The 23,616-nt window shown below is 45.8% G+C and overlaps 1 protein-coding gene and 1 long non-coding RNA gene across 7 annotated transcripts in view; one reads left to right on the top strand and one right to left on the bottom strand.

The window, feature by feature from the left end:
* Positions 1-23,616, top strand: part of TMEM163 (transmembrane protein 163) — a 277,826-nt gene that overhangs the window by 19,400 nt on the left and 234,810 nt on the right. For 3 of the 4 annotated variants that reach the window (XM_023259273.2, XM_045033710.1, XR_006583139.1), the window contains exon 1: positions 18,596-18,797. The exons of the other annotated variant lie outside the window; for it this stretch is intronic. In XM_023259273.2, coding sequence (XP_023115041.2) covers positions 18,596-18,797 — 202 coding nt within the window. Of the gene's footprint in view, positions 1-18,595; positions 18,798-23,616 lie in introns of those variants that run through there. 4 annotated transcript variants of the gene reach the window in all.
* Positions 13,646-18,599, bottom strand: LOC123379126. Of its 3 annotated transcripts, none has more exons than XR_006583140.1 (3): positions 18,486-18,599; positions 17,605-17,928; positions 13,646-16,723 (listed from the first exon to the last, which is right to left on the bottom strand). It is a non-coding gene; the product is annotated as an uncharacterized LOC123379126 (long non-coding RNA). The 3 variants fall into 3 exon arrangements; XR_006583142.1 differs by lacking the exon at positions 18,486-18,599 and having other exon boundaries at positions 13,646-14,052; positions 16,010-16,723; positions 17,605-18,230; XR_006583141.1 differs by lacking the exon at positions 18,486-18,599 and having other exon boundaries at positions 17,605-18,230.

Here is a 23,616-nt window from a genome sequence, read left to right as displayed (position 1 = left end):
CCTTGTCTCAAGGCAGGATAACTCTATGGTGCCATTGGTGCTACTGAGCCCCCTGTGGGATCAGGATGAAGTTAGAATTCAGTGAACCTGCATCATTCTTGGCTGCTTCCTTCCTTCTCCTCCTGAGAGCACTCATACCAGGAATCCCCATCTCAGATCTTGCTTCTGTAGAATCTTGGGCAAACCTGAGGAGTCCAGAACTACCATCTGCATGTTACAGAGGGAGAATGTGAAGCTGGAGGTACTGTCTCCACTTTTAAAGACACTCCATCTCATTTCTGAAGGTGTGACATCACCCCGGGCTCCCTGCTCACCAGGGAGTGCTTTCCTCAGCTTCCCTTTTTGAATCCACTGCCTTTGAAAGCTAAGAGGAGCAATTTTACCTTCACAGCCTCTACACCCTCTGCATTCACTCTCTCTCATCCTCATTCTCTCCCTGGCTCCTGTGTTGTTATTCTTTCTCACCATCCACCATGGACCATGGCTATGAGACACACATAGACAAGCTAGGGGCTAAGGTAGCCATGGATTGTGGCTGCTGAGCCTGAATTTTCTCTTGTCTCACTGATAGCACACCCTGCCCCCCTGCTTCAGTCACAGTGTGGGCAGGTGACCCAGGCTGGACCAGTGAACCATCCTCTACTGGTTGCAGAGGTTGGTTCACAAATGAGTACATGCCCAAGCCAGGCCAATTGGAGCCCTTCTTTGGGACTATATTGTAGACACCAAGGAGAAAGATAGCCTTCTGCCTTTGAGATGCTGGAAAGACTTAAATCTGAGGCTGTCAGCAGTCATCTTCCCTGATGCATGGAAAAAGCCCCTACGAGGTCATGGAGAAAAGCTAACACCCAGGTACAAAAAGCACCAAGAGGTAGAGAGAAATCTTGACCACACCGAAGCAGTTGTAGGTCTCTCACACTTGATGTACCCTTTCCTTCCTGCTTACACAAGCCAGGGTGAGACTTCCATTGAGTTCAGTTTGTGGCACCTGAAAAAGTTATGACCAACAGAGAACACAGCTAGATGCCACTTCCAGGTGCAAGAATTCTTGGGAACAGTCTAGATTTACTCCAGCAGCTCAGAGGGTGTGGATTAGGACCAGAAATAAGGTCTCCTACAACAGGTCCTGTTCTTTTTATTCCAACCCCCTAGCTTTTACAGGGAGATAGTTACCAAACCTTGCACCTGGTAGTGAATGGCCAGGATGTGAATCAGCTGGAAGGGCCCTCTGAGCTGAGGAATCTGATCCAGTCAGAATCCCCTAGGCAGAACCATCTGTCTCAGCTCTTTTCGGCAGTGAAAGATCTGGAAATGAAGTTGGAAGAAGGGGCTAATACTCAGGGTGAGGCTGGGAGTTCTTCTTTTTTAATGTTTATTTATTTATTTTGAGAGAGTGCACGCAGGTGGGGGAGGGGCAGAGAGAGAGAGTGAGAGCGAGGGGGGGAGAGAGAGAGAGAGAGAGAGAAAGAGAGGGAGAACCCCAAGCAGGCTCTGCACTGTCAGCCTGATGTGGGACTTGATGTCAAGAAATGTGAGATCATGACTTGAGTTGAAATCAAAAGTCAGATGCTTAACCAACTGAGCCACCCAGGCGTCCCGAGGCTGGGAGTTCTGACCAGAGTTTGTGCAGGTGGGATCTAGCCACAGCTCTGGTGGTGGGTGAAGCAGGAAGTGCTAGTCAGTTTCTCTCTCTGTCCTCCTGCATCACATGGCCTGCATTTTCTGTGCCCATACTCATCCCTGCATTGAAGTCTCTTCTCAAGAGAGGATTGGGTATCAGTCAACTACACCTTCATGTGAATTTAGAATGTTGCATGCCTTTCTCCAGGAGAATATGGAAGCTAGGTGTATATTTGGATAATAAAACAGGACTTTAAGAGACTTTAAAGACTTTAGGGAGTAATGATTATAAGAGATATTTCTTGATGGAGTGGAAAAAACCATCCTTCCAGAACCTCTTGTTTATATATATGAAGATATCTCTGGCTAAAAGTGCTGTGGAGGCTTTATTCCCTTCCTGGAAGTACAAGTACATGATCATGGGTGCCTTTTGGAGACTCTGTCTTCCCTGAAGTTGCTAACTAATGCTAGTGGACTGATTTTGCGTGCTGCCTTGGATTGAGTTGCTCCTGAGGCCAACTCTGAGACAAGAATTCAGATACAAGTAATTTATTTGGGAAGTAATCTTAAGAAGTGCTGATAGTGGGATAGAAAAGTGAGGCAGAGAAGGGTAACAAATTTGGGATGTGTTATCAAGTCAGTTACCCCAGTGTGTAACTGAACCTCAGTCCACCTGGAGAACTCTGAATGAATGAATGAATGAATGAACATATGCATGAATGATGGTAATTGCCAATGTGAGTGGTTTGAGGTAAATCAAGGAAAGCGGCTGAGTCCCATGCCTGGATCAGCACAGAATGAGGGACAGCAAGGAACCCAGAGAAAAGAACTGCCACATGGGTTGAGATGCAGTAAAATCAGGAGTTCAATGGTGGCAGGAGCTCAGAGGATGTCAGGGAGAGGTGACCTTGAAAAGACACAGTAGGGGTGTTAGCCCAATCTATAGAGCTCAATAACTCACAGAACGTAGGATGGGGGCTGGATCTAGTTTTACTTAATCTTGAATGACAGAGAGGCCACTGTTGATACCCAGGTGGTAAATAAACAGAAGCAGCTGAGAGACCTCTGCCCTAGGCCTGGCTTTTTCTTCCTGGTGTTAACTTAAGCAAATATCTTTACTCTATGGGGTAGGTTGAAAATGGCCCCCAGTGATGTCCATATCCTAAACTCCAGAACCTGTGATGTTACTTTATAAGGCAAAAGGGACTTTGCTGCTGTGATTAAACTAAGAATCTTGAGATAAGGAGATCATTTCAGAGTATTTAGGTGGTAATCACAAAGGTCCTTGTAAGAGGTAGGCAGGAGGATCAAAGAGAGAAGAAGGTGATGTGACCACGGAAGCAGAGAGATGGGAGTGATGCGGCCAGAATTCAAGGAGAGCTGGCACCTGTAGAAGCTGGAAGAGGCAAGGAATGGATTCTCCCGCCAGCCCTACTGACACCTTGATTTTAGCACTGTAAGACTCATCTCTGACTTCTGACCCCCGTGCTGTGTGAGAAGACATTTGTATTGCTTTAAGCCACCATGTCTGTGATTATTTGTTATGGCAGCAATAGCAAAATAATGTTCCCCACTATGCCTCAAAGTTCCTCATCTATATAGGGGGGACTTGGCCAAACTTAGGTGATGTCTGAGGCCTCCTCTAACTCTCATTCTCATATTTGCATTTTACAGTTATTATCTTGGCTTTCCTTTGGGCTAGATAGAATACGTGTCCATGTCTCTTTTGGACATTAAGAAATCAAGGTCCAGTGAGATATAATGAGGACACATTGCTGTGGCAGAGATGAACTAGAGAACCCAGTCACGTGTCTCTTTGTTCTCATTAGATTAAAAAGTCATAGAAGAGGTCCTTCTTGCCTGTATTTTGTTTGGATATACAACAATCTGAGCCTATTTCAGTGGTGTTAGTATCAGGAGATGAGAGCTCAAGGTCAGACTCAGAGAGGACTTGAAAGTCAGAGTCAAGGTGATGAGCAATATAGCTCATGGTGATGAATTACAACCAATTCTCAAGTTTATAAACAGCTACAAAGCACTCACGAGGTTGTGTCACCCAGGATTACTATTTTGGAATTAAAGTAACATCAGGACATTTTTTCACCTATTAGGGGGCTTTTCATCAGAAGATCTTAAGGTGTATTTCTACCACTGAGTACTTAAAAATTTCAGTCTCCGCGTGAGGAAAAGGGGAAGAATACATCACAGAGGAGAGAAAAGAACATATTTTCAACCCTTATCTGTGGGTTCACGGAGAATTGGGTTCTAAAAGCCTGCACAGTACTGAGGAGGAGTACACTGAGTACTTTCAATAGGATGATTGTTGTTAAGTCACTCTTGTTTTCCCATTAAACCAAAAAATATTTATTACATTTACCTAATACCAGGCACCATTCTAGGCACTTTGGAGGCATCAGTGAACAAAATAGGCAAAAGCCCTTGTTTGTATGGGCCACACATTCTAAACATATTTGATGAAGGGTGGCATTATGGATAGGTCGCTTGGATACAATGTGACCAATGAGAGAAGCTCTGAAGGCTGTAGAATTGGGGGACTGCCCCAGGGCCATTCATGGGAATGGAATCACTTTGTCAGCTTGAGTCTTGGGTGGCTATTCCTCCTTCCCACCCACCTAGCTGCATCTCCTTTCGGTGGATGTCCATGTGGCCCAGCAGGAAGGGCTGGAACTCACAGAGCCAGATTCTCGGTTCCAGTTCTGTCAGCCACCCCCAGCTTTGTGACCCTGGGAAAGTCACTTTCAAACTCCCTGAGCTCCCGTTTCCAATGAGGATGATAATGATTACTTTGTATTGCTGTTGTGAGTGTTAAAGACTGGAAAGTGCCTAGTCCAGATTAGCTATGATTCTATGACCTGTTCTCATTCCTAGTTCTCGGCTGGATCAGCCCCAGTGCAGACACTTTTTAAAGTAGGTGTGGGACACAGCAGTAAGGAGGAGTGTTGGGACTGTGGAAGCAAAGCCCGTGTGTGGATGGTCATGAGACAGCAGGCACTTGGCAGTGGGCACAGCGGGAGAGGGCAGGGAAGCCACTGAGTCATTCATTCACTTATTCAACAAATGTTCACCAAGCCCTTCTGCATAAACACACACTGTTTGGGACCCAGAGATGCTAAGAGGAAAGAAGGGGAAGTCAGGTGAGACAGACATGCAGCAGTGACAATACAGAGAGGTCATGAGTGCTCTGAGGGAGGCGTGCATTGGTGGGCTTCTAGGAAAGGAGTGGCTCGTCTCCTCACCTAGGCATGGGGAGGGCATCAGAGAAGTTTGCCCAGACCATGCCACTACAGAACTGAAGGCATTAGTCAGGGAGAAGGGCGTTTCAGTCAGGGGGAAAGCAAGAGTGATGACAGAAGTGTGAGGGAGCTTGGGGACTTGGGGGAGCCCAGGGGGGATATATAAAGGTGCAGAGACCCTCAGAGGCCCAACACAGAGGGCCTTGGATATCAGGCTTAGGAGGCTGTGTACACCAACCTGAAGTAATGAGTTGTTGATGCATTTGTAGCTAGGGAAAGACATGACTAACTCATGTTTTAGAACTGTTATTCTGACTGCATCGGGGAGTGTGAGTTGGGTGGGGAGAGCAGGAGAGCTGGAAACCCAGTGAGACATTAGGGAGGCTCTTGCTCTTGCTCAAGTCTGGTGACTATGAGGATGGCCTGGCTTTAGGGAACATGGCAGTGGGGCTGTGCCTGCAGTTCCCTCTTTGGCTGTACGTAGGAATCACCTGGAAAACTTAAAGAAATACCAATATCCAGGCCCCAACCCAGGTTAATTAACTCAGAGTCTCTTGGAAGGGCTTGGGCATGAGTTTTAGAAAGCTCCCCAGGTGACTGTGGTCAGCGTGGAAGACGACTGAGTCAGAGAGACAGGAAGGAGGAAGTATCTCCGATGGGGTTTCTCAGAATTACCCAGGAGTGTTTATTTAAAGTGCAGGTTCCCCAGGCCCATTACCGCACTAGTGATTCTGAATCTCTGGAGCCCTGGTCTGCGTAGCTGAATTCTCAGAGCAGTGATTCTTAGCTCTCCAAGACTGGAAAACCACTGCTCTGTAGGAATGATGAAAGAAGTAATGAGGAGAACCAGGGAGGAGCAGGGCTACAGAGACCATCCATCAGGATGGATTAGGATCCCCCCTAATGACCTCATTTTACCCTAATCACCTCTTTAAAGGTCAGATCTACAAACACAATCACATTCTGAGGTACTGGGGGTTAGAAAGGGTCAGAGCTGGAAAGGGATAATAGGGCAGACAGGTTTTGACACCCACAAGAAAAGAGAGCACATAAATGGAGTCTTTCTATCAAGGACAGGGTGAGAGAACACAGGCCTGAACAGACGAGGGGGATTTTAGACTAGATATCAGAAAGGAGCGTGCAAAGACTAGAACCCTCATTCAGAGACTGAATCAACTCTCTGTCAAGGAGATGGATAAAAGGGACAAGAGTTATGATGAAAACTAGAAAAATATTACGGAGGGGAGAAAATAAAGAATTGTGCTCATGGTTGAATGCAATGGGAAGGTTGCTTCATGAACGTTTTTTGAGTCACATATTTTGTATTACAGCTCCAAATTTCTCCCAGGAGGCTTTCTAGCTAAGTTTCTGGGTGTTTGAATGAATTCCAGGGTGAAGGCAAGGGAACAGCTGGGTGGCTGCTGGGCTTCATTTCAATCCTCTGATTCCATCAATTTCAGGTTTCTCCTTGGCCAAATAACATTTCCACATCTCCAAATCTGAATTCTGTTTCTGCAACTAGCTTTTATTTCCTTTCAATCTAAAGCAATAATGAAATATTTACTACCCCCTTGACAGAGGAAGTATAGTATGTGTATGCATATATATATATATATATATATATATATATATATATGCATGTGTGTGTGTGAGTGTGTATACACATATATATTAAACAAAATGGTAAAAGGAAAGGGAATCATTCTTTGGATAATGACCAATAGAAATGTCCTTACCTAACTTTTATTTATTTATTTTTTTTATATGAAATTTATTGACAAGTTGGTTTCCATACAACACCCAGTGCTCATCCCAAAAGGTGCCCTCCTCAATACCCATCACCCACCCTCTCCTCCCTCCCACCCCCCATCAACCCTCAGTTTGTTCTCAGTTTTTAAGAGTCTCTTATGCTTTGGCTCTCTCCCACTCTAACCTGTTGGTTTTTTTTTTTTTTCCTTCCCCTCCCCCATGGGTTCCTGTTAAGTTTCTCAGGGTCCACATAAGAGTGAAACCATATGGTATCTGTCTTTCTCTGTATGGCTTATTTCACTTAGCATCACACTCTCCAGTTCCATCCACGTTGCTACAAAAGGCCATGTTTCATTTTTTCTCATTGCCACGTAATATTCCATTGTGTATATAAACCACAATTTCTTTATCCATTCATCAGTTGATGGACATTTAGGCTCTTTCCATAATTTGGCTATTGTTGAGAGTGCTGCTATAAACATTGGGGTACAAGTGGCCCTATGCATCAGTACTCCTGTATCCCTTGGATAAATTCCTAGCAGTGCTATTGCTGGGTCATAGGGTAGGTCTATTTTTAATTTTCTGAGGAACCTCCACACTGCTTTCCAGAGTGGCTGCACCAGTTTGCATTCCCACCAACAGTGCAAGAGGGTTCCCGTTTCTCCACATCCTCTCCAGCATCTATAGTCTCCTGATTTGTTCATTTTGGCCACTCTGACTGGCGTGAGGTGATACCTGAGTGTGGTTTTGATCTGTATTTCCCTGATAAGGAGCGACGCTGAACATCTTTTCATGTGCCTGTTGGCCATCCGGATGTCTTCTTTAGAGAAGTGTCTATTCATGTTTTCTGCCCATTTCTTCACTGGGTTATTTGTTTTTCGGGTGTGGAGTTTGGTGAGCTCTTTATAGATTTTGGATACTAGCCCTTTGTCCGATATGTCATTTGCGAATATCTTTTCCCATTCCGTTGGTTGCCTTTTAGTTTTGTTGGTTGTTTCCTTTGCTGTGCAGAAGCTTTTTATCTTCATAAGGTCCCAGTAATTCACTTTTGCTTTTAATTCCCTTGCCTTTGGGGATGTGTCGAGTAAGAGATTGCTACGGCTGAGGTCAGAGAGGTCTTTTCCTGCTTTCTCCTCTAAGGTTTTGATGGTTTCCTGTCTCACATTCAGGTCCTTTATCCATTTTGAGTTTATTTTTGTGAATGGTGTGAGAAAGTGGTCTAGTTTCAACCTTCTGCATGTTGCTGTCCAGTTCTCCCAGCACCATTTGTTAAAGAGGCTGTCTTTTTTCCATTGGATGTTCTTTCCTGCTTTGTCAAAGATGAGTTGGCCATACGTTTGTGGGTCTAGTTCTGGGGTTTCTATTCTATTCCATTGGTCTATGTGTCTGTTTTTGTGCCACTTACCTAACTTTTAAAGAATATTCTGTCCTCTTGTGTTCATGAATTTTAGGGTATAATAAAATCATTTGAAAATATCTTTTTCAAAAATTATATTGTCTGTTTAAGATGTTCAGAAAGAAATGATCATCGTAGAATTTTTGTAGGAGAAATGTTTACATTTTTTTAAACTTTATTTTGAGAGAGACAGAGAGAGAGAGTGCACATGCATGAGTGGGGGAAGGGCAGAGAGTGAGAGGGAGAGAGAGAATCCCAAGCAGGCTCCATGCTCTCATCACAGAGCCCAACGCACTGGGCTCAATCTCACAAATGGTGAGTCATGACCTGAGTTGAAATCAAGAGTTAAAAACTTAACCAACTGAGCCCCCCAGGTGCTCCCAAGGCTGGGAGTTCTGATCAGAGTTTGTGTATCTAGCCACAGTGCTGGCTTTCCATGAACTGAGCCACCCAGGTGCCCCTGTAAGAGAAATATTTAAAACACCTTAAATGTTTGTCAAGGGAATGGTTACATAGATTATTATTTACCCATATGATGGAAGACTCTACAATTTTAAAAGCCAAGGTAGATTTATATGTAAATAAAGTTGCAGAATAGTGTGAATTACAGGATAACGTGATCTAATTTTAGTTAAAACTTGAATCTATCGATCTATCTATGTTTAGACAAAAAAAAAAAGTCTCAAAGAATATTCACTGTAGTGAATAAAATGGTGGCCTTCCCAGCATCCATTCCAACCATAGCCTATTGTGTAGTAGCTATTTACTCACTTTGGGTAGAAATGACTCCATGCCCAACTCCAGAGGTTGGCCCTGTTCAAGAAGTAAATAGGATAATTCCTGCCACACAGATCGATTCAGGAATGGGAACTGATTTAATCAATACATGGCATTCCCCAAGCCTCAATAGTTGGTTCATAAATCAGCACATGGCCATATTTGGTCCAATCAGAATGAAAACTAGGATGTTCACTCCATGGTTGTTGAGTTTCTCTCTCTCTTCTCTCTTTCCTTTCCCTCACTACTTCCCTCTGATGAAGCATGTGGCCCTGTTGGCAGTTATGTTTCAATCATGAAGGGAGATAGGCATAGGATGAAGCTGGTATCTTGGAAGGCAGAGCAAGGAGATAGAAACCGAGTCTTTGGTGACATATTTTTATGGCTGAAAACAAATCCTAAAGCCTCCCTACCTCTGGACTTTCAGAATAACTACATTTCAAAATGAAATGGTGGATATGGCATTATTTGTATCAGCAAAACATTGCAAACAACCTAAATATTCATTCATTCAGAAAATGATTAAATAAATTATGAGTCAATATGTTATACTATTGTTCTATCCATTTTGAGTAGAATTATCTCTTTTTTTAGTCTTTATTTTTCAGAGAGAGAGACAGAGTGCGAGCAGGGGAGGAAGAGAGATGGAGACACAGAATCCGAAACAGGCTACAGGCTCTGAGCTATCAGCACAGAGCCTGATGCAGGGCTCGAACTCACAAACTATGAGATCACGACCTGAGCTGAAGTTGGCCGCTTAACCAACTGAGGCATCCAGGTGCCCCTACAATTATCTCTTATTTGTTAAATAGTCTTCACTGATACATGCACCAAACCGTTATAAGTGTTAAACCTTGGGAATGGGGTATTTGTACATGTATGTATGTGGCCAGAGGGTTAATGTGGGGAAATTCTTGCTAACTCTTTCTACATTTTTGCGCTTCTGTTTAGTTTCAAATTTTTACCATGAACATATTTTACTTTTTTTGGTATATAAAACATAAAAATGCATAAACTTTTCACAAAATAGTTTTGTGTCAAAGCAATGTTGGGATTGTTTCAGTCTACCCTTGATGTGGGGGTTTAGTGATTGAATGGGACAGTAGGGGAGCTTTTGGGTGACTGATAGTATTCTGTTTATTGAAGTGGTTCCATGTTCACTTTGTGAAAATTGAGCTTTAACCTTAAGTTTTGTGTACTCTTCTACATGTATGTGAAACCTCAACAAAATATTTACATAAAATAGTGCAGGCTTTGGGAAGAGGAACCACCAAGTTTAAAACCATGTAATCTCAACAGCATCTGCCATTGAGAGCTAGATGGGAGGGGTTGTCAGCCATCTTTAAGAGGGTGGTACAAATTATATATTTTTTTCCTGTCAGTTCTCCCATTTTAGCAATTTAAAAAGGTAGAACATGGATTTCTCTTTCTTTTCCTGTTGATGCAGGGGCATTGGAGGGAGATGAAATTTTTGGGAACTGCCTCATTGGCTGGCTGTGAAATCAGTCACAAACAATCTGGTCAACTCAGTTATCTAAGGCATGATATGGCAGTAACTAAGAGTTTATTTTTTTTTTAAGTTTATTTATCTATTTTGAGAGAGACAGAGACAGCCCAAGTTGGGGAGAGCAGAGAGAGAGGGAGAGAGAAAGAGAATCCCAAGCAGGCTCTGTGTTGCCAACACAGAGCCCAACATGGAGCTTACAAAACTTCAAGATCATGACCTGAGCTGAAACCAAGAGTTGGACACTTGAACTGATTGAGTCATCCAGGTGCCCCAAGAGTTATTTCATGTATTCATTCAACACTCCCCATGCCTCTTTAACTCTCTGCATGCATGGTGATAAATGCCTGAAATACTAGGATAAATATACTGTGTTCTTGCCTTGAGAAATTTCCCATAAGGCAGAAAGAAGTTGATATATAAACACATTTAGAGAAATAAAGTGTTATTAGGATATAAATAGTAGGAGAGAAGCAGAGAGACCAATCAGAACCCCTTAGTAGATAGATATATCAGCAAAGACTTGTAAAGAACTCAACTCTTGAAAGACCAGAAGGTACTGGGGTGTACCTGCATTAGGCTGGGGTTGACAGAGACCCCACAAGATACTTCCAGGAAGAGGTAATAGCAAGGGCAGAAGCATAGAGGCATAAATGAATTATCCAGGAAAACTTGGGGAGCTAAAGAAAATTTGCCCATTTGGAGAGATAGGGGCTAGAAGGAAGGGGAGAGGTCAGTACAGTAGGAGAGAGAGGTGACAGGATATAGGTTCCCTACTAACCCGAAAGATTTAAGGCTTCACTCCTGAAGAATGAAGAGCAGCATGGCTAAAGTGATTTCTGGATGAAAGCACTGTCACTGGAGTGTGGAGGATGCTGGGAGAGCTGGACCAGAGGAAGACAGACTGGCCAGGAGATGACTGCCATAATACAGGTGAGAGTGCGTGGGTTCTGCCATAAAATAATAGCAACATAGTTGAGAGGTGGGATGATATAACAGGGGTGTTGAGAAGGTAGAATCAACAGAAGTTACTCACCTGCTGCTTGGAAGGGATGAGGAAGAGTGAAGAGGAAGTATTGCTAGGATTCTGTCCCAAAATGACAGGGTGGATGGTGCTGCAATTTGCTAGTACTGGGAGATCGAAGATGCACATGTTTGGCGGGGGAAAGATAATGAATTCTGCTTTTGGACACGTTGAATTAGGGGGGCTTACTCAGTTGGAGAATGTCAGGGACAGTTGGATTCATGGGTCCACGGTGCTGAAAAAGTCAGAAGGGTAGGAGGAGAATCAGGGGAGAGTAGATACCATAACTTTATTTTTCACATGAGCAAAGAAAATATAACAGTATTTTCAAGCTTATATAACTCCCTTTCCCCCTATCAGGTTCAGCTAACTTTATTCTTCTTAATGCTCTACTACTCTTCATATCTTTGACATTCCACTGAGCTGAGTGAGATGACTCATTAGCCCTGCACATGCAGTCTCCCCTAGCAACCTCTGACTGGGTTCTGTACAAACTGCTTTAGCCAGGGAAGACCTTGCCCTCGCAATTTATGTGGCTGTTCTGGATAGAATTTCTTATCAACACTTTTATTGTAAAATAAAACATGGACACTGAAAACCACACCAGTCAAATGTGTGGCTTAATAAATTATTATAGAGTAAATGCTGCCCGAGTTAAGAACTAGAAGCAGGCACCCAGAAGCCCTTTCTACATGCCCCAACCCAATCCCAATCCCCTTCTTCCCCCAGGAGTAACCATTTTGTGGATTTGTGCATTTATACAAAGTTTTAGCTAATGTTCTCACAGAATATTCATGCTCACCATTGGCCTTTCCTGGAATGCTCTCCCAGCCCTGCAAACCACTGTTAGCACTCACCCCCACGAAACATTTCCAGTTACCCTTTTCTATGTGTTGAATGCCTACTGTGTATGTTGAGCATTGAGAAATCCAGAAGAGGAGTATTATCTTAGAACCTGCTCACTCTCTGTATTGTATATCATGAGTTACTTATATTTTATGTGATTTTTCCTTTTTGTTAATTTTGCCCCCACATTCCCCCCTTCTCGACAATATTGGAGTTTCTTTCAAAGTAGAAATGCTAGTGCATGCCAGACCCTTGCCATTCAGACGGTGGTCTGTGCACCAGCAACACTGGTGTCACCTGGGAGCTTGTTAGAAACGCAGAAAATCATGCCCTACCCCAGACCTACTTAGCTGAAATCTGCTTTTTACCAAGATCCCCAGGTGGTTCTTGTGCACATTCAAGTGGAGAAGCACTGTCTTTGAGCAGTGCTTTCTCACCCTTGGCTGCACAATGGAATCACCTTCCTGTGGGCTTGTGGGGGTGGGGTGGGGTGGGGGAGTTCCTTCCAAAACCTTCCTGGCCATGGTGGCTGCCAACCAGAAAAAGCGGGCCATCACCGCCTTGGTGATATTCTCCATCGTGGTTCTGGCTGTCCTCACCATCACATGTGTGCTGACGCACTGCTACCAGGTCCGGAAACACTGTGAGTGGTGCTGGGCCCCATCTGCCAGCATGTGAAGCCCAGCGCCCCCCTGAAGGGAAGGATTGCTTGCTGCCACTCAGCGGTCTGAAGAGCCCAGAGGATTTGGGCCAGGCGGACTTTGGCAGTCGGGATCGTACAATGAGGGCTGGATGTGCCAGGGAAACCCAACAGCCTGATTCAACTGGGCAGGGGATTGATTTGGGCAGCAGGATATTTAGAAGCATCCCAGTAAGGTGACCCACTGAGGGGGTTTCCCAGGACTCAGATTTTTCAGTGCTAAAATCAGGAATTATCCCCTACAAAGCAGGACAAATTGGTGATTGTAACATGCAGACTGAGTGGAGACACACTTGGAGAAAGCACATGGCTAAGGTGGGCGGGGTGCAGGACTGTACCATCCTGTTTAGAATGTGAGTCCCTTTAAGGCGGAACTAGCACTTAACAATTCTTTTGTATGTCTTAATATTACAATATTTTGCACACCAAGCCTCTTCATAATGCTTTCTACTGATACAGTGTTTCTCCAAATGTTCCATACTAATGCCCTCATTTATAATTTTTGTATGGGGAAGGGAGTTTATAGTTTAACAGTCACACCTACAGGCAAGAATATATACAGACACTTCTCACTTTCCAAGAAAACATCTTAGGGTCCTTCTATACAAATGCTGTTCTGGGTTGACTCTGACGCTCAGTTTAGATACTCTGTCATGGGACAGTTTACTGTAAGGCGCAGTAAGTAGCTCTAAATGTCATGTTCGTTTCTCCAAGACTTCAAAAAGGTGAATAATATGTTTGTAGTTGGGTTTCCAAAGTCTACATGCAAACGAAATAAAAACAGTATACTTTAATCTAAAATATGATGTAGGGTAATCAGGTATAGAAGCCATCCTCTTGGTCATCTTTGGATTCTTCCATAGTGGCCTTGTAGCACAGTGGTTAGGGGCACTGTCCTCGGAGCTCCACTGCTGGGTCCGCTGGCAATGGTATGTAACCTGAGCTTCAGTGTCCTTATCTTCAACATGGGGGTGCTGATAATACCTGCTTCATAGGGTTGTGGTGACTAAGTGGACTCTTAGTGGAGCATTTTAGGACTCATGACCCTCAGCAGGTGGCTCCAGCAAGATTAACTGTGACTTCCGTGCCAGCTGAGGCCCTTCCTGCCTCATTTGTTTCCTTCAGCCTCTTGGCTTTTCTTGTCTGTGTGTATTTCTAGGACTAGGGATCTAAAGACATTTACTGAAATTACAAAAAAGAATAGATAAGAATAAAAAAGAAGCCATCACTTAACTTCTCATCTTTCAACAGTCAAGTTATATGTCTATAAGCTCTTACCCAAATGTGCCTTTCCCAAATGTCCTGGTGGAAGCCTGGTGATTTGAAAATTTGAGATTTCACAAAATTTGTAAAATTTCTTAAATCCTTAAAGATACTAAGAATACATTCTGGTAAAAGCCAGTGGAAGAGGCTTAATATTACAAATATTAGTTTAATTCTTGTCCTGTTCTATCTTTCTTGCCATTGTTGGTGAACATTTCTCTTTGGATGACCGTATTAGAGTTTCCAAGTACCTCATATACTTTGTTTTTCTATGGTCTCTCTTCTGTAATGGGCATTCATAGTTTAAGGTTAGGATGTCTACCTTCTAGACTCAAGCCTTCCGATCTCCCTCTATCCTCTTGCCACTTTACCTTTTTTTTTTTTTAAGTAGAATTTATTTTTTAGGACAGTTTTAGATTTGCAGAAAAATTGAGAGGATGGTACAGAGACTTCCTATACATGCTGCACCCAGCTTCCCCTATTGTTGACATCTTATATTAGTATGATAAATTTGCTACAACTAACGAACCATAATTGATATATCATTACTAACTAAAGCCCATGCTTTAGTTAGATACTCCTAGTTTTTACTTAATGTTTTTTTCCTGTTCTGGGATCCTTTCCAGAATACCGTGTTACATTTAGTTGTGTCTTCTTAGGCTCCTCTTGGCTGTGATACTTAGGGCTCCCTTTTGAGAACGGTTATTTTGTATTATTCACTAGGTGGTCAAGAAATGGATTTCATAGCTAACACTTACACGCTCAAACATCAATATAATGACATAATCATAATAAAGGAGGGTTAAAAATAAAGCCAAAAAAGTCTAATATGTATTTGCTTTTATAGATGCTTAGTCAGAATTGCCTCACAAGTCAAAGGGAAGTAGTGAGGTATTTGCACCTACTTATAATTTAAGACAAGACTCTGGAATATTATTGACACCTTTTTTTGACATTTTGAAATAAGAACTAAATAAAAATATTCATGTACATGGAATTACTGGGCCCGTGTGGCAGTTATACATTCGACTGGCACAGATGTATTGATTGCTGACTCAGAGGCCATGAGTGGAACTGGCTTCAGTATCCTGCTTTTCCAAAACAGTGAGCAAAGTGCGATTTTCCCTGGACGTATACAGTTGCATTTACAGAAAATTCAGTGTGGTGCAAAATATTTTGTGTTTATATGTAAAACAGAGTTAGGATTCTAATGTAATTAGAAGCACATTTTAACCAACCCAAATGTCCAGCCTGACATATAAAAGCCATGTGGGACACTAATAATCTTCATTGTGCTGCAACGTTCTGTGCAAGGCAGGACCCCAGTATCCCTGACCCTCCTCTACTAAATGCCACAGCCTAGCTCTGCCCCTCATTGGGGTAACAAATTAAAGCACCTGCAAGTTTCCAAAATATCCCCTAGGGGGCGGTACCACTGTGGGCTGTGGTTCTAGAGTTTAAACAGGAGACTTGCCTTGATTTCTTCCTTTGTAAAGGATAGTAGTTGAGTAACGGAGACAATGCACGTAAAACACTTAGCAAGGTGCCTGGCACGCGGTATGTCCTCCAAGAATGTAAGCTAATATTATCTCCCAATCAGTAGAGATTGGGGGAACACTGTGTCTTTGGCATCCAGGTAGATGTGGGTGGGTGAGTGGAAACGAGGATCAGACAAGCACCACATTTCCTGCCTCACACTTGAAATAAGCAGTGAATTATTAAACAGTTACAGTTCACAAAAAGGAGCACCCAGGGGGAGCTGGAGTCAGAGAAATCTTTCTGGAGGAGACAAGAATGGCTTAGTGAACTAGGGCAGCTGGAACTTGAAGGAAAATATATTTATTCCATGAATAATAAATAACTCCTAGATTCTTACTTCTCCAAGTGTGGTCTTCAGATCAGCAACTCAGCAGCACCTGGAGGTTTGCAAGGAATCTCAGCCTCCATCCCAAACCAACTGTTAGAATCTGCCTTTTAACACGAAGCCCAGGTATGCACCTGCACATTCACATTTCAGAGGTGCTGAAGTAGAGAATCAATTGAGGAACCAGAAGAAAGAACAATGCTACATGCTCCTTTGAGAGAACACAAACCTTGTGGGGGGAGGGGGGAGAGAGAGAGCGCACGAGAGAGCGCGAGCGAGTGAGCGAGAGAGCGCGAGCGAGTGAGCGAGCAGGGGTGTGTGCATGCATGCAGGGGCAGAGCTACAGTCCACATTGTAAGAGGGTGGTAAGGTAATGAGAATTACAATGTGGTCCCGGAACAATCTACACCAGGATATGTATGTGTGTATGTGTGTGTGATATGCAAACGAAGATTCCTAACCAGACCCCAGAATCCATTAAGTCAGAATCTTGAGGAGCTGTACAGAATCAGCATTTAAACAAATAACTTCCCAAGTGATTCTTAGAATGGGAAAGGAGCTTAAAAAATACCCAAGCTAAGATCCTAGACCAGACCAATTTCATCACCTATGATATCAGATTTCCAGCAGCAGCAGCAGAGCCCTGCGTATTTTTGTTCTTAAAGTCTCCTCTCCGTGATTCTACTGTTTGAGAGCCACTGACAAGAGGGATCAAGTGGGGATAACCTAGAGGGGAAAAAGTTTAGGTGAGCATGAACAACGAACGAGGTGGGGGAAGGTGTCTGCAGTATCTGAAGGCTTGTCTGTCTCCAGGACAGGACCAGGACTGGTGGGTATAAGTATTCATGGTTTTTTTAAATCCAAGCAGTGATTTTCCTTCTTTTCATTTTTTCTTACTTCCCTTCCTCCCTCTTTCCCTATCAAGAAAGGACATTTGAAATGACCTAGTCCAACCCTTTCAGTCTGTAAAGAAATTAGTGGTTAAAAAGGTAAAGTGAGTAGGGGCGCCTGGGTGCCTCAGTAGGTTAAGGCTCCGACTTTGGCTCAAGTCATGATCCAGCTGTTGGTGAGTTCGAGCCCAGGGTCTGGCCCTGTGCTGAGGGCTCAGAGCCTGGAGCCTGCTTCAGATTCTGTCTCCCTCTCTCTCTGCCCAACCCCCGCTAGCGCTCGGTCTCTCTCTCTCTCTCTCTCAAAAATAAATAAACATTAAAAAAAGTTAAAAAAGGTAAAGTGAGTTGGCCAAGGTCAACTAAGATTTTCTCATCCCAACCCGACAACACAAAGTAAAACGAGACATTCTTCCCGTTTCTAGTGTCCACTGCACCACAAAGACATTTAAATTCCACTCTGATTTCGGTTGTAGGCAAAATGAAAATGAGAAAGGAAACTGGTTACTCTTCAAAAAAGCGTGCTTCTTCAAAAAAGTAGGCAGGCTTTAAGTGAGGAACTGGCATTTTAAGGGACTCATTAAATTTGAAGTCTGATGTTCATCTACAGATGAAATCTAGACTCTGGAGTTTTGATGTTGATACCGTTCAATTCAAGCTTAATCTAATAAACGGCCGGTCCCCAACAGCTCCCCGCTCCCCGCCCCCTGCCCCCTGCACCTCCCGGAGCTCCAAGAGAGCTGGCGTGGGCCTTGGCGTGGGCAAGGTGGTTGCCTCGTTGGGCAGACTAGCCCGACCGCTCGAGGGTGCGGGCTCCGCGCGGTCGGCTGCTCCAGGACAGTCAGGGGAGGCTTCTTGCAGGAGGGAGGCTTCCGTCCGAGTCTTGAAGAAATGGCAAGATTTGGAGACCGCGAGAGGAAATAGCGAGCTGGCAGGGGACTAGCCAGGACAAAGGCCCAGGGATAGTCGCAATGGGGGAGCCTTGGCATCGAAATATCTTCTAGAGCTCGAGTGGTTCCAAGGTTGCCCGGTTCCCTTAAGTAGCTGGAGAGAAAAATTGGGAGGGCAATCAAAGCTCCTTAGAGGAAAGCCAGAGCCGGGAGGGCTTGGCGGCAGGTGAATCTCGTTTTCCCGCGATGGGCGGTGACGATGGTAACCCAGGTGGAGACCCTGCACAGCCTCGGAAGCTAGTGCAGCTCAGGAGGAGAAAGGACGTCAAATTAGGGCGCTGCCCGCTCTCCTGCGCGAACGCGGCCGCCACCTTCCCAGACGGCTGGGGAACCGGGTCCGAGCGCGTCCCCTCCGGGCACCATCCCGCGGCGCGGGTGGGGCCGGTCTCCCGTCACACCCTCGTCAGCCCCCCTCCTCCCCCCCTCCCAGCAGTTCCCGCGAGCCTCCGGGCGCCGGGCTCGGCAGGATCCCTCCCTCCCCACCGGCCTCGGGGCTCGGGCTCGGGCGCCGGGGCCTTGGGGCGGGTCCCTGCTGCCCGCACCTGCCCCCGTGGGCGGAGCGCGGCGGCGACGCGCTGCCCCAGCCTCTGCCACCCGCCGCGCTAGCCGCGCGGCTCTCCAACACCCCCGCCCCGCCTGCTGCCGGCGCACCTCCGCTCCTCGGCGCCCGTCCTCCCTCCGCGAGCGGTCGGTCAGTCCCTCTGCCGGTCCTGAGCCGCGGCGCCTCGCACTTCTGACTCGAGTCCCCGCCGCCTCGCGCCATGGAGCCGGCCGCGGGCAGCGAGCGCCGCAGTCCCCCGGGCCCCGCGGTCCCAGCGCCGCCCCGGAGCCACGAGCCCTCGGCCGCCACCCCCGGCCCGGGCCCGCAGAACTACCCAGCGCGAGAGCCGCCCAAGCCCGACGAGGAGCGGCAGCTGCGGATCAGCGAGAGCGGCCAATTCAGCGACGGGCTGGAGGATCGAGGTGAGCGCACGCCGGCACGGCCCCTTTCTCCCGGCCCGCCGGCGAGGCGAGGCGAGGCGCGGCGCGGAGCGGAGCGGAGCCGCTGCTCCGGGCGCGCCTCTCCCGACTCGCAGGTTGGCGGGGCGCGGTGCTCGGCTCCTCGGGGCGCTCGGGGGCGCGGGGCCGGGACTTCCCCGCGAGGGCGCGGAGCGCGGCAGCCCCACCTCCCGGGGCGGGCGCCGCCCGGGCAGCCGCTCCTTCCCCGGAGCCCCAGAACCGGGCAGCCTCCGGGCCGACCTCGCGCGGGCCCGTGCTCTCCTTTCGGCTAGCCCGCTGGAAAAGTTTGCGGGGGGCGTTTTTTTGCTTGTGGAGCCCCGTGCTCCCGGGGGACTGCGAGCCCGGCTCAGCTCGGAGGGTCCTGAGCTCGGTGCATCCTCCTTCCAAGCCCCCTTCGACCCCCGGCGGCTCCCCGGGAGAACTTCCGTCTGCGGGGTTAGCCTCGGGGAGCTGGTCCATAGAGCCTAGCTGGCTGTCCTGGCGAGGCAAGTCCGGCGGCCCCCGGCCCTCACTTACAGAGGATCCAGTTTACCAACGGGTCGCTGCCCCGGTGATGGGAGCAGAGGACCGGGGCACTTGTGCTTGGACCACCAACTTCCTCTGGATGGATGCCACTGAAACCTGGTGCTTTCTGGAGCGCATGTCCCCAGCCCCTCCTGAGACACTGGCCTGGAATCCCGAGAACGTGCCTTTCCTGGGAGGCCAACCCTAACTTCCCGACACACAGCCGATGCCCCCTTTGAGTTGCCCGCACGAAACCGGAGAGACTCCGTTGTTCATTCCCGTGCCTCTTCTCCTCCATCCCTCTTTCCCTCCCTGCTTCGTTTCCTTTCCGCCTGGAGGGAGCCGTTTTCTTGGCCACGTCTATATTCTCTGCTTCTTAATCCAAATTCAGCTCGGCCCCCTCAAAAAAGACTCAGTGGTTGGGCTAAAACCGGTTAGTGGCCGAAGCGGCATTCTTGCAGCCAGGCCCTTTTCAGGGGGAGCCGGCTCATCGCCACTCCACCCCCTTTTCTTGGAAGCCTTATTTTGTTGGCTGTGGCGGATTTTTATATTTTCGTCTTAGCAGGTTTTCCGTCCTATTCTTAGTATCTCCTGTACATTTTTATTCCGGTTTAGTGTTCGGATGCACGATCTTTTTCCTCTTAGAAATTTTAAACTGTGGCATGTGAGATAGAATGACATGGAAACAGCAAACCCAGAGAACCGGCCGGGATTGCTCCGGGAGAGCTGGGGCTGTTCCAGTCATAACGTGTGTTGCGGTTCCTCTCCCCCCTGTTCCGACACAACTAGTTACTGTGACAGAGCCGAAGGTGGGTGACATCACCAGCACCCGACAAAACCCATCGGTTTTATTATGGGGCGCGTTACTTACCTTTCCCTCTCTGCAACTAATATTGTAGGATTTAAACATTTTGTGTGGAAGAGCAACAGAAGAAGTCTGGGCTGAGCTTATTTTTGTTGCATTGCAGGTCATTTGTAAAAGGTGGCCTATTTCTCCCCACCCCACAAAACGGCAGGAGGAGAAAAAAGTGCCAGGGCGAGTTAATATTTAGCGTCATTTTGTAGCTCGTGCTCAAGTGTAACAAGCCCTTGTGAATTAAATCTTAGGGTTCTTTTTCACTGGTCAAGTGAATTTCATTTTCCATTATATTATAGCATGAAAGCATTCACTGTTTATAAACTGTCACTGTGTGAAAGCACTGTATATCACACACAGCCTCTCTGTTAGGATGGACCCTGTCCTCCAAAGAACCCAGTGCCGTGTGGCATTGAAAGCTGAAAGTCAGTGTGACATTCTTTTGTTTGACCTATTGCTGACAGGAAAGAGTTAATGATGGATGAATCATTTTTATTAAATAGACCAGGTTACCTGGGGAGGTTTATTGTAATTTTTTGTGTTTGTGTTATTTTTTCTTAAGGGGCTGCATCTTTCCCATATCGATTTTTGTATCCCTTGGGAACAGTTCGATTGCAGCTACCTTTTCCCTGATGGTGAGAGGGTTTGGGGAGGAGGAAGCCAAAGCACTCGCCTGCTGTACATCTCTCCATCATGCCTGGCTTGCTTTTTTCTAGGCCTAAATATCTATAGGGTGTGTGTGTGGGGGGAGGGGGTGGGTACCCTGGACATGTTACCTGTATTTGTCCTTGTCCTAACTTCCTTTGGAGCTATTAGACCTGGTTGCAGACTGTGTCTAACTCCCATCAAAAGCTTGCTTTGTTAGCCAGTATTTTAGGACTTTAGAGGTATTTTCCCCTTAGAAGTGATGTGGACTGCTTCCCAGAAACCCAGCTAGCTGATAGTGCAGTGCCATTTGGTTGAGCCTTGCAGTCAGGGAGCAAGAGTTCTGTGGTCTAAGACTTATAGGGGTTAGACACCCCACAAATAGGCTAAGTTTATCTTGGGATTTCCACCCCCATTCTTTTAATATCCACTCTTCTTAACACAAGTATTTTCCCTTCATTCTGCTCCAAATCCTAAGTAGGCTTAGAGTGTTACATGCTTCTGCATTTCTTACTACCTTTCTATATAATAAAAATTCCCCATTTTTCCAGAAAATCCAAGTGTGACTATTATGAGAAAGCAATTGGGACTAATTCATACTAGCAGGGAAATGACTAATGGCTTCAACCTAACCACATATATTTGCATTTCCCTCTCAAATCCTAAGTTATCAGTCTTTCATTCATGCAATGCTTAAGCGTACTAATGTCAGGCCCAGATTACAAATATATGGAATCTGAGTGAGATTGGAAATCTGCATGTGGAGGCCAACTATGTTTAGCAAGGGACACAGCCCTGCATGTAATAAGCGGCCTGCCTTAGCTTCTCTAGGCTGGGCTGCCTTTTACTTGTGAAGCACAGCGTCCTGAAAACTTTAGGAATCCTCCTCACTGCTTGTGAGTTCGCGTGCAGCCAGTGTGGGGGCAGAGGTAGAGGCACCTGTATGTAGACAGGTCATTAATGGGTCTTCCTAGGTCATCATACTCCCCTTGGAGGAGGAGAAGTTTTTCCATTCTACGGGGAAAACCAGTAGGAGGAGATGATAAACAAAGGTTGGAAATGGGGAAGTACCTGCCTTCTTGGACAGTCTTCGCATTACAATTATTCCAATTTTTATTTTTTTATTAAAATGTTTTTTAATGTTAATTTTTTTATTTTTGAGAGACAGAGTACGAGTGTGTGTGTGGGGGGGAACAGAGAGAGACAGACAGACAGACAGACAGACACAAAATCTGAAGCAGGCTCCAGGCGCTGAGCTCTCAGCACAGAGCCCGATATGGGGCTCAGACCCACGGGCTGCAGGCTCATGACCTGAGCTGAAGTCAGTTGCTTAACCAACTGAGCCACCCAGGCACCCCTAATTTTTGAAATGGAAAATCTCTCATGGGGGACACACACAGGATCAGATCTGGGGAAGGATCTCCAGTCCTGCTGCTTTGAGGACTCAGGTGCCCTCTTAGGGCAGTGCAGCCCACGTGCGCCAACCCCCGAGACTCCTTCAGCAGAGTGCTGGTTCGCTGTGGGGTGAAGCATGTGGCAGGTGTGTGTGGTCAGGACCAGTCCTATTGTTGCAAACAGCTGGCTTTGGAAGGAAAAATAAATGTTATACGGCAGAATGGAAAACCCAGATCGTTGTCCTTTATCTTAGAAAATTAAATCCTCTAAAAGGAACCTTGTTTTTACCCCCAGTGGATAAGCCTCTTAAGATTGTTGGTGTCAGAATACGTAGCAAATGAACTGCTTATTTGAGTCAGTACGTGAGTGTTACAGCTTCACTTCTCCTCAAAATCAATTGTCCAGAATGAAAGGAAAATTTTTATGTCCTTCTGGAAAAGGAAAATAAATGATTGGGAGGCTGTAGGACTCGCTTGATCTAGGTTGACTAGAACAGGAGACTGGGGTGATTGTCGTTGAAAATTAGAATAAGGTGTTGTATGGTAGCTAGGGGAAAAGTAGACAAAGGAAGAAAAATAGACAAGGGATTTTAATTTGAAATCATTTGTACCTAAGGCAGAATTTGAGAAGAGAGGTTTTTTCTTTTTTCATTCAAGTACATGTATTAAAGAAGGTTTGGGGAGATTTTTACAGTGAGGTAATAGAGATGTGTTTATATCTACCTTTTGCAACCTCTTCTACCTTTTGCTCTGATATAAATCTACAGGTTTTGATTATTTAAAAATCTCTGGGCTGTAGGCTGGGTTCATTGGGCGGTCTCCTTGACATTTCCTCTTTGTTTAAGGACTTGTTCAAAGTGCTTGAGTCTGGGTAGTAAATGGAATTGAGAAGTTTTAACAGGGTCTTTGTTGTAATTTTTGAAGAGGGTGCAGTATTCAGCAGCCAGAGGCTGAGTGTGGTGCCCCACTGGTCAAATGGGATGATGTCTTTTACGTGGTGTGCCAGGTGTGATCTGTCGCATGCCATGAGACACTGTACAAATGGGTGCCTAAGCTTTGACCACCTATTTCTTCATTGTTTGGAGCTGGTAGGATGAAGCTTCACCTCTGAAAGGTGTATTGTGGGCTATTCAGCCAGAGATGTTGTTCTAAGCTCCTATTGATACAGAATGTGTCATGAATTTGGTTCTTCATGCAACTAAGAGATGCCATATACAATCTATTTCCAAAGAAGAAGAAAAAGTATAAATCAGGATCATGCTCAAGATGTTTTAGTCCTCAACCCAAGGCAAATGAAGCTTGAGCCTTGCCTCTTAAGACATCATGAATTTCTGTTGGTGTCAAGGACCCTCAACACTGAAAGCATCGGAGACAAAATCAAATC

This window comes from Felis catus, chromosome C1, assembly GCF_018350175.1.
Source record: "Felis catus isolate Fca126 chromosome C1, F.catus_Fca126_mat1.0, whole genome shotgun sequence".
Classification (NCBI taxonomy): domain Eukaryota; kingdom Metazoa; phylum Chordata; class Mammalia; order Carnivora; family Felidae; genus Felis; species Felis catus.
The sequence above is the reverse complement of the archived record's forward strand: the minus strand, read 5'-3'. Positions and strand labels throughout refer to the sequence as shown.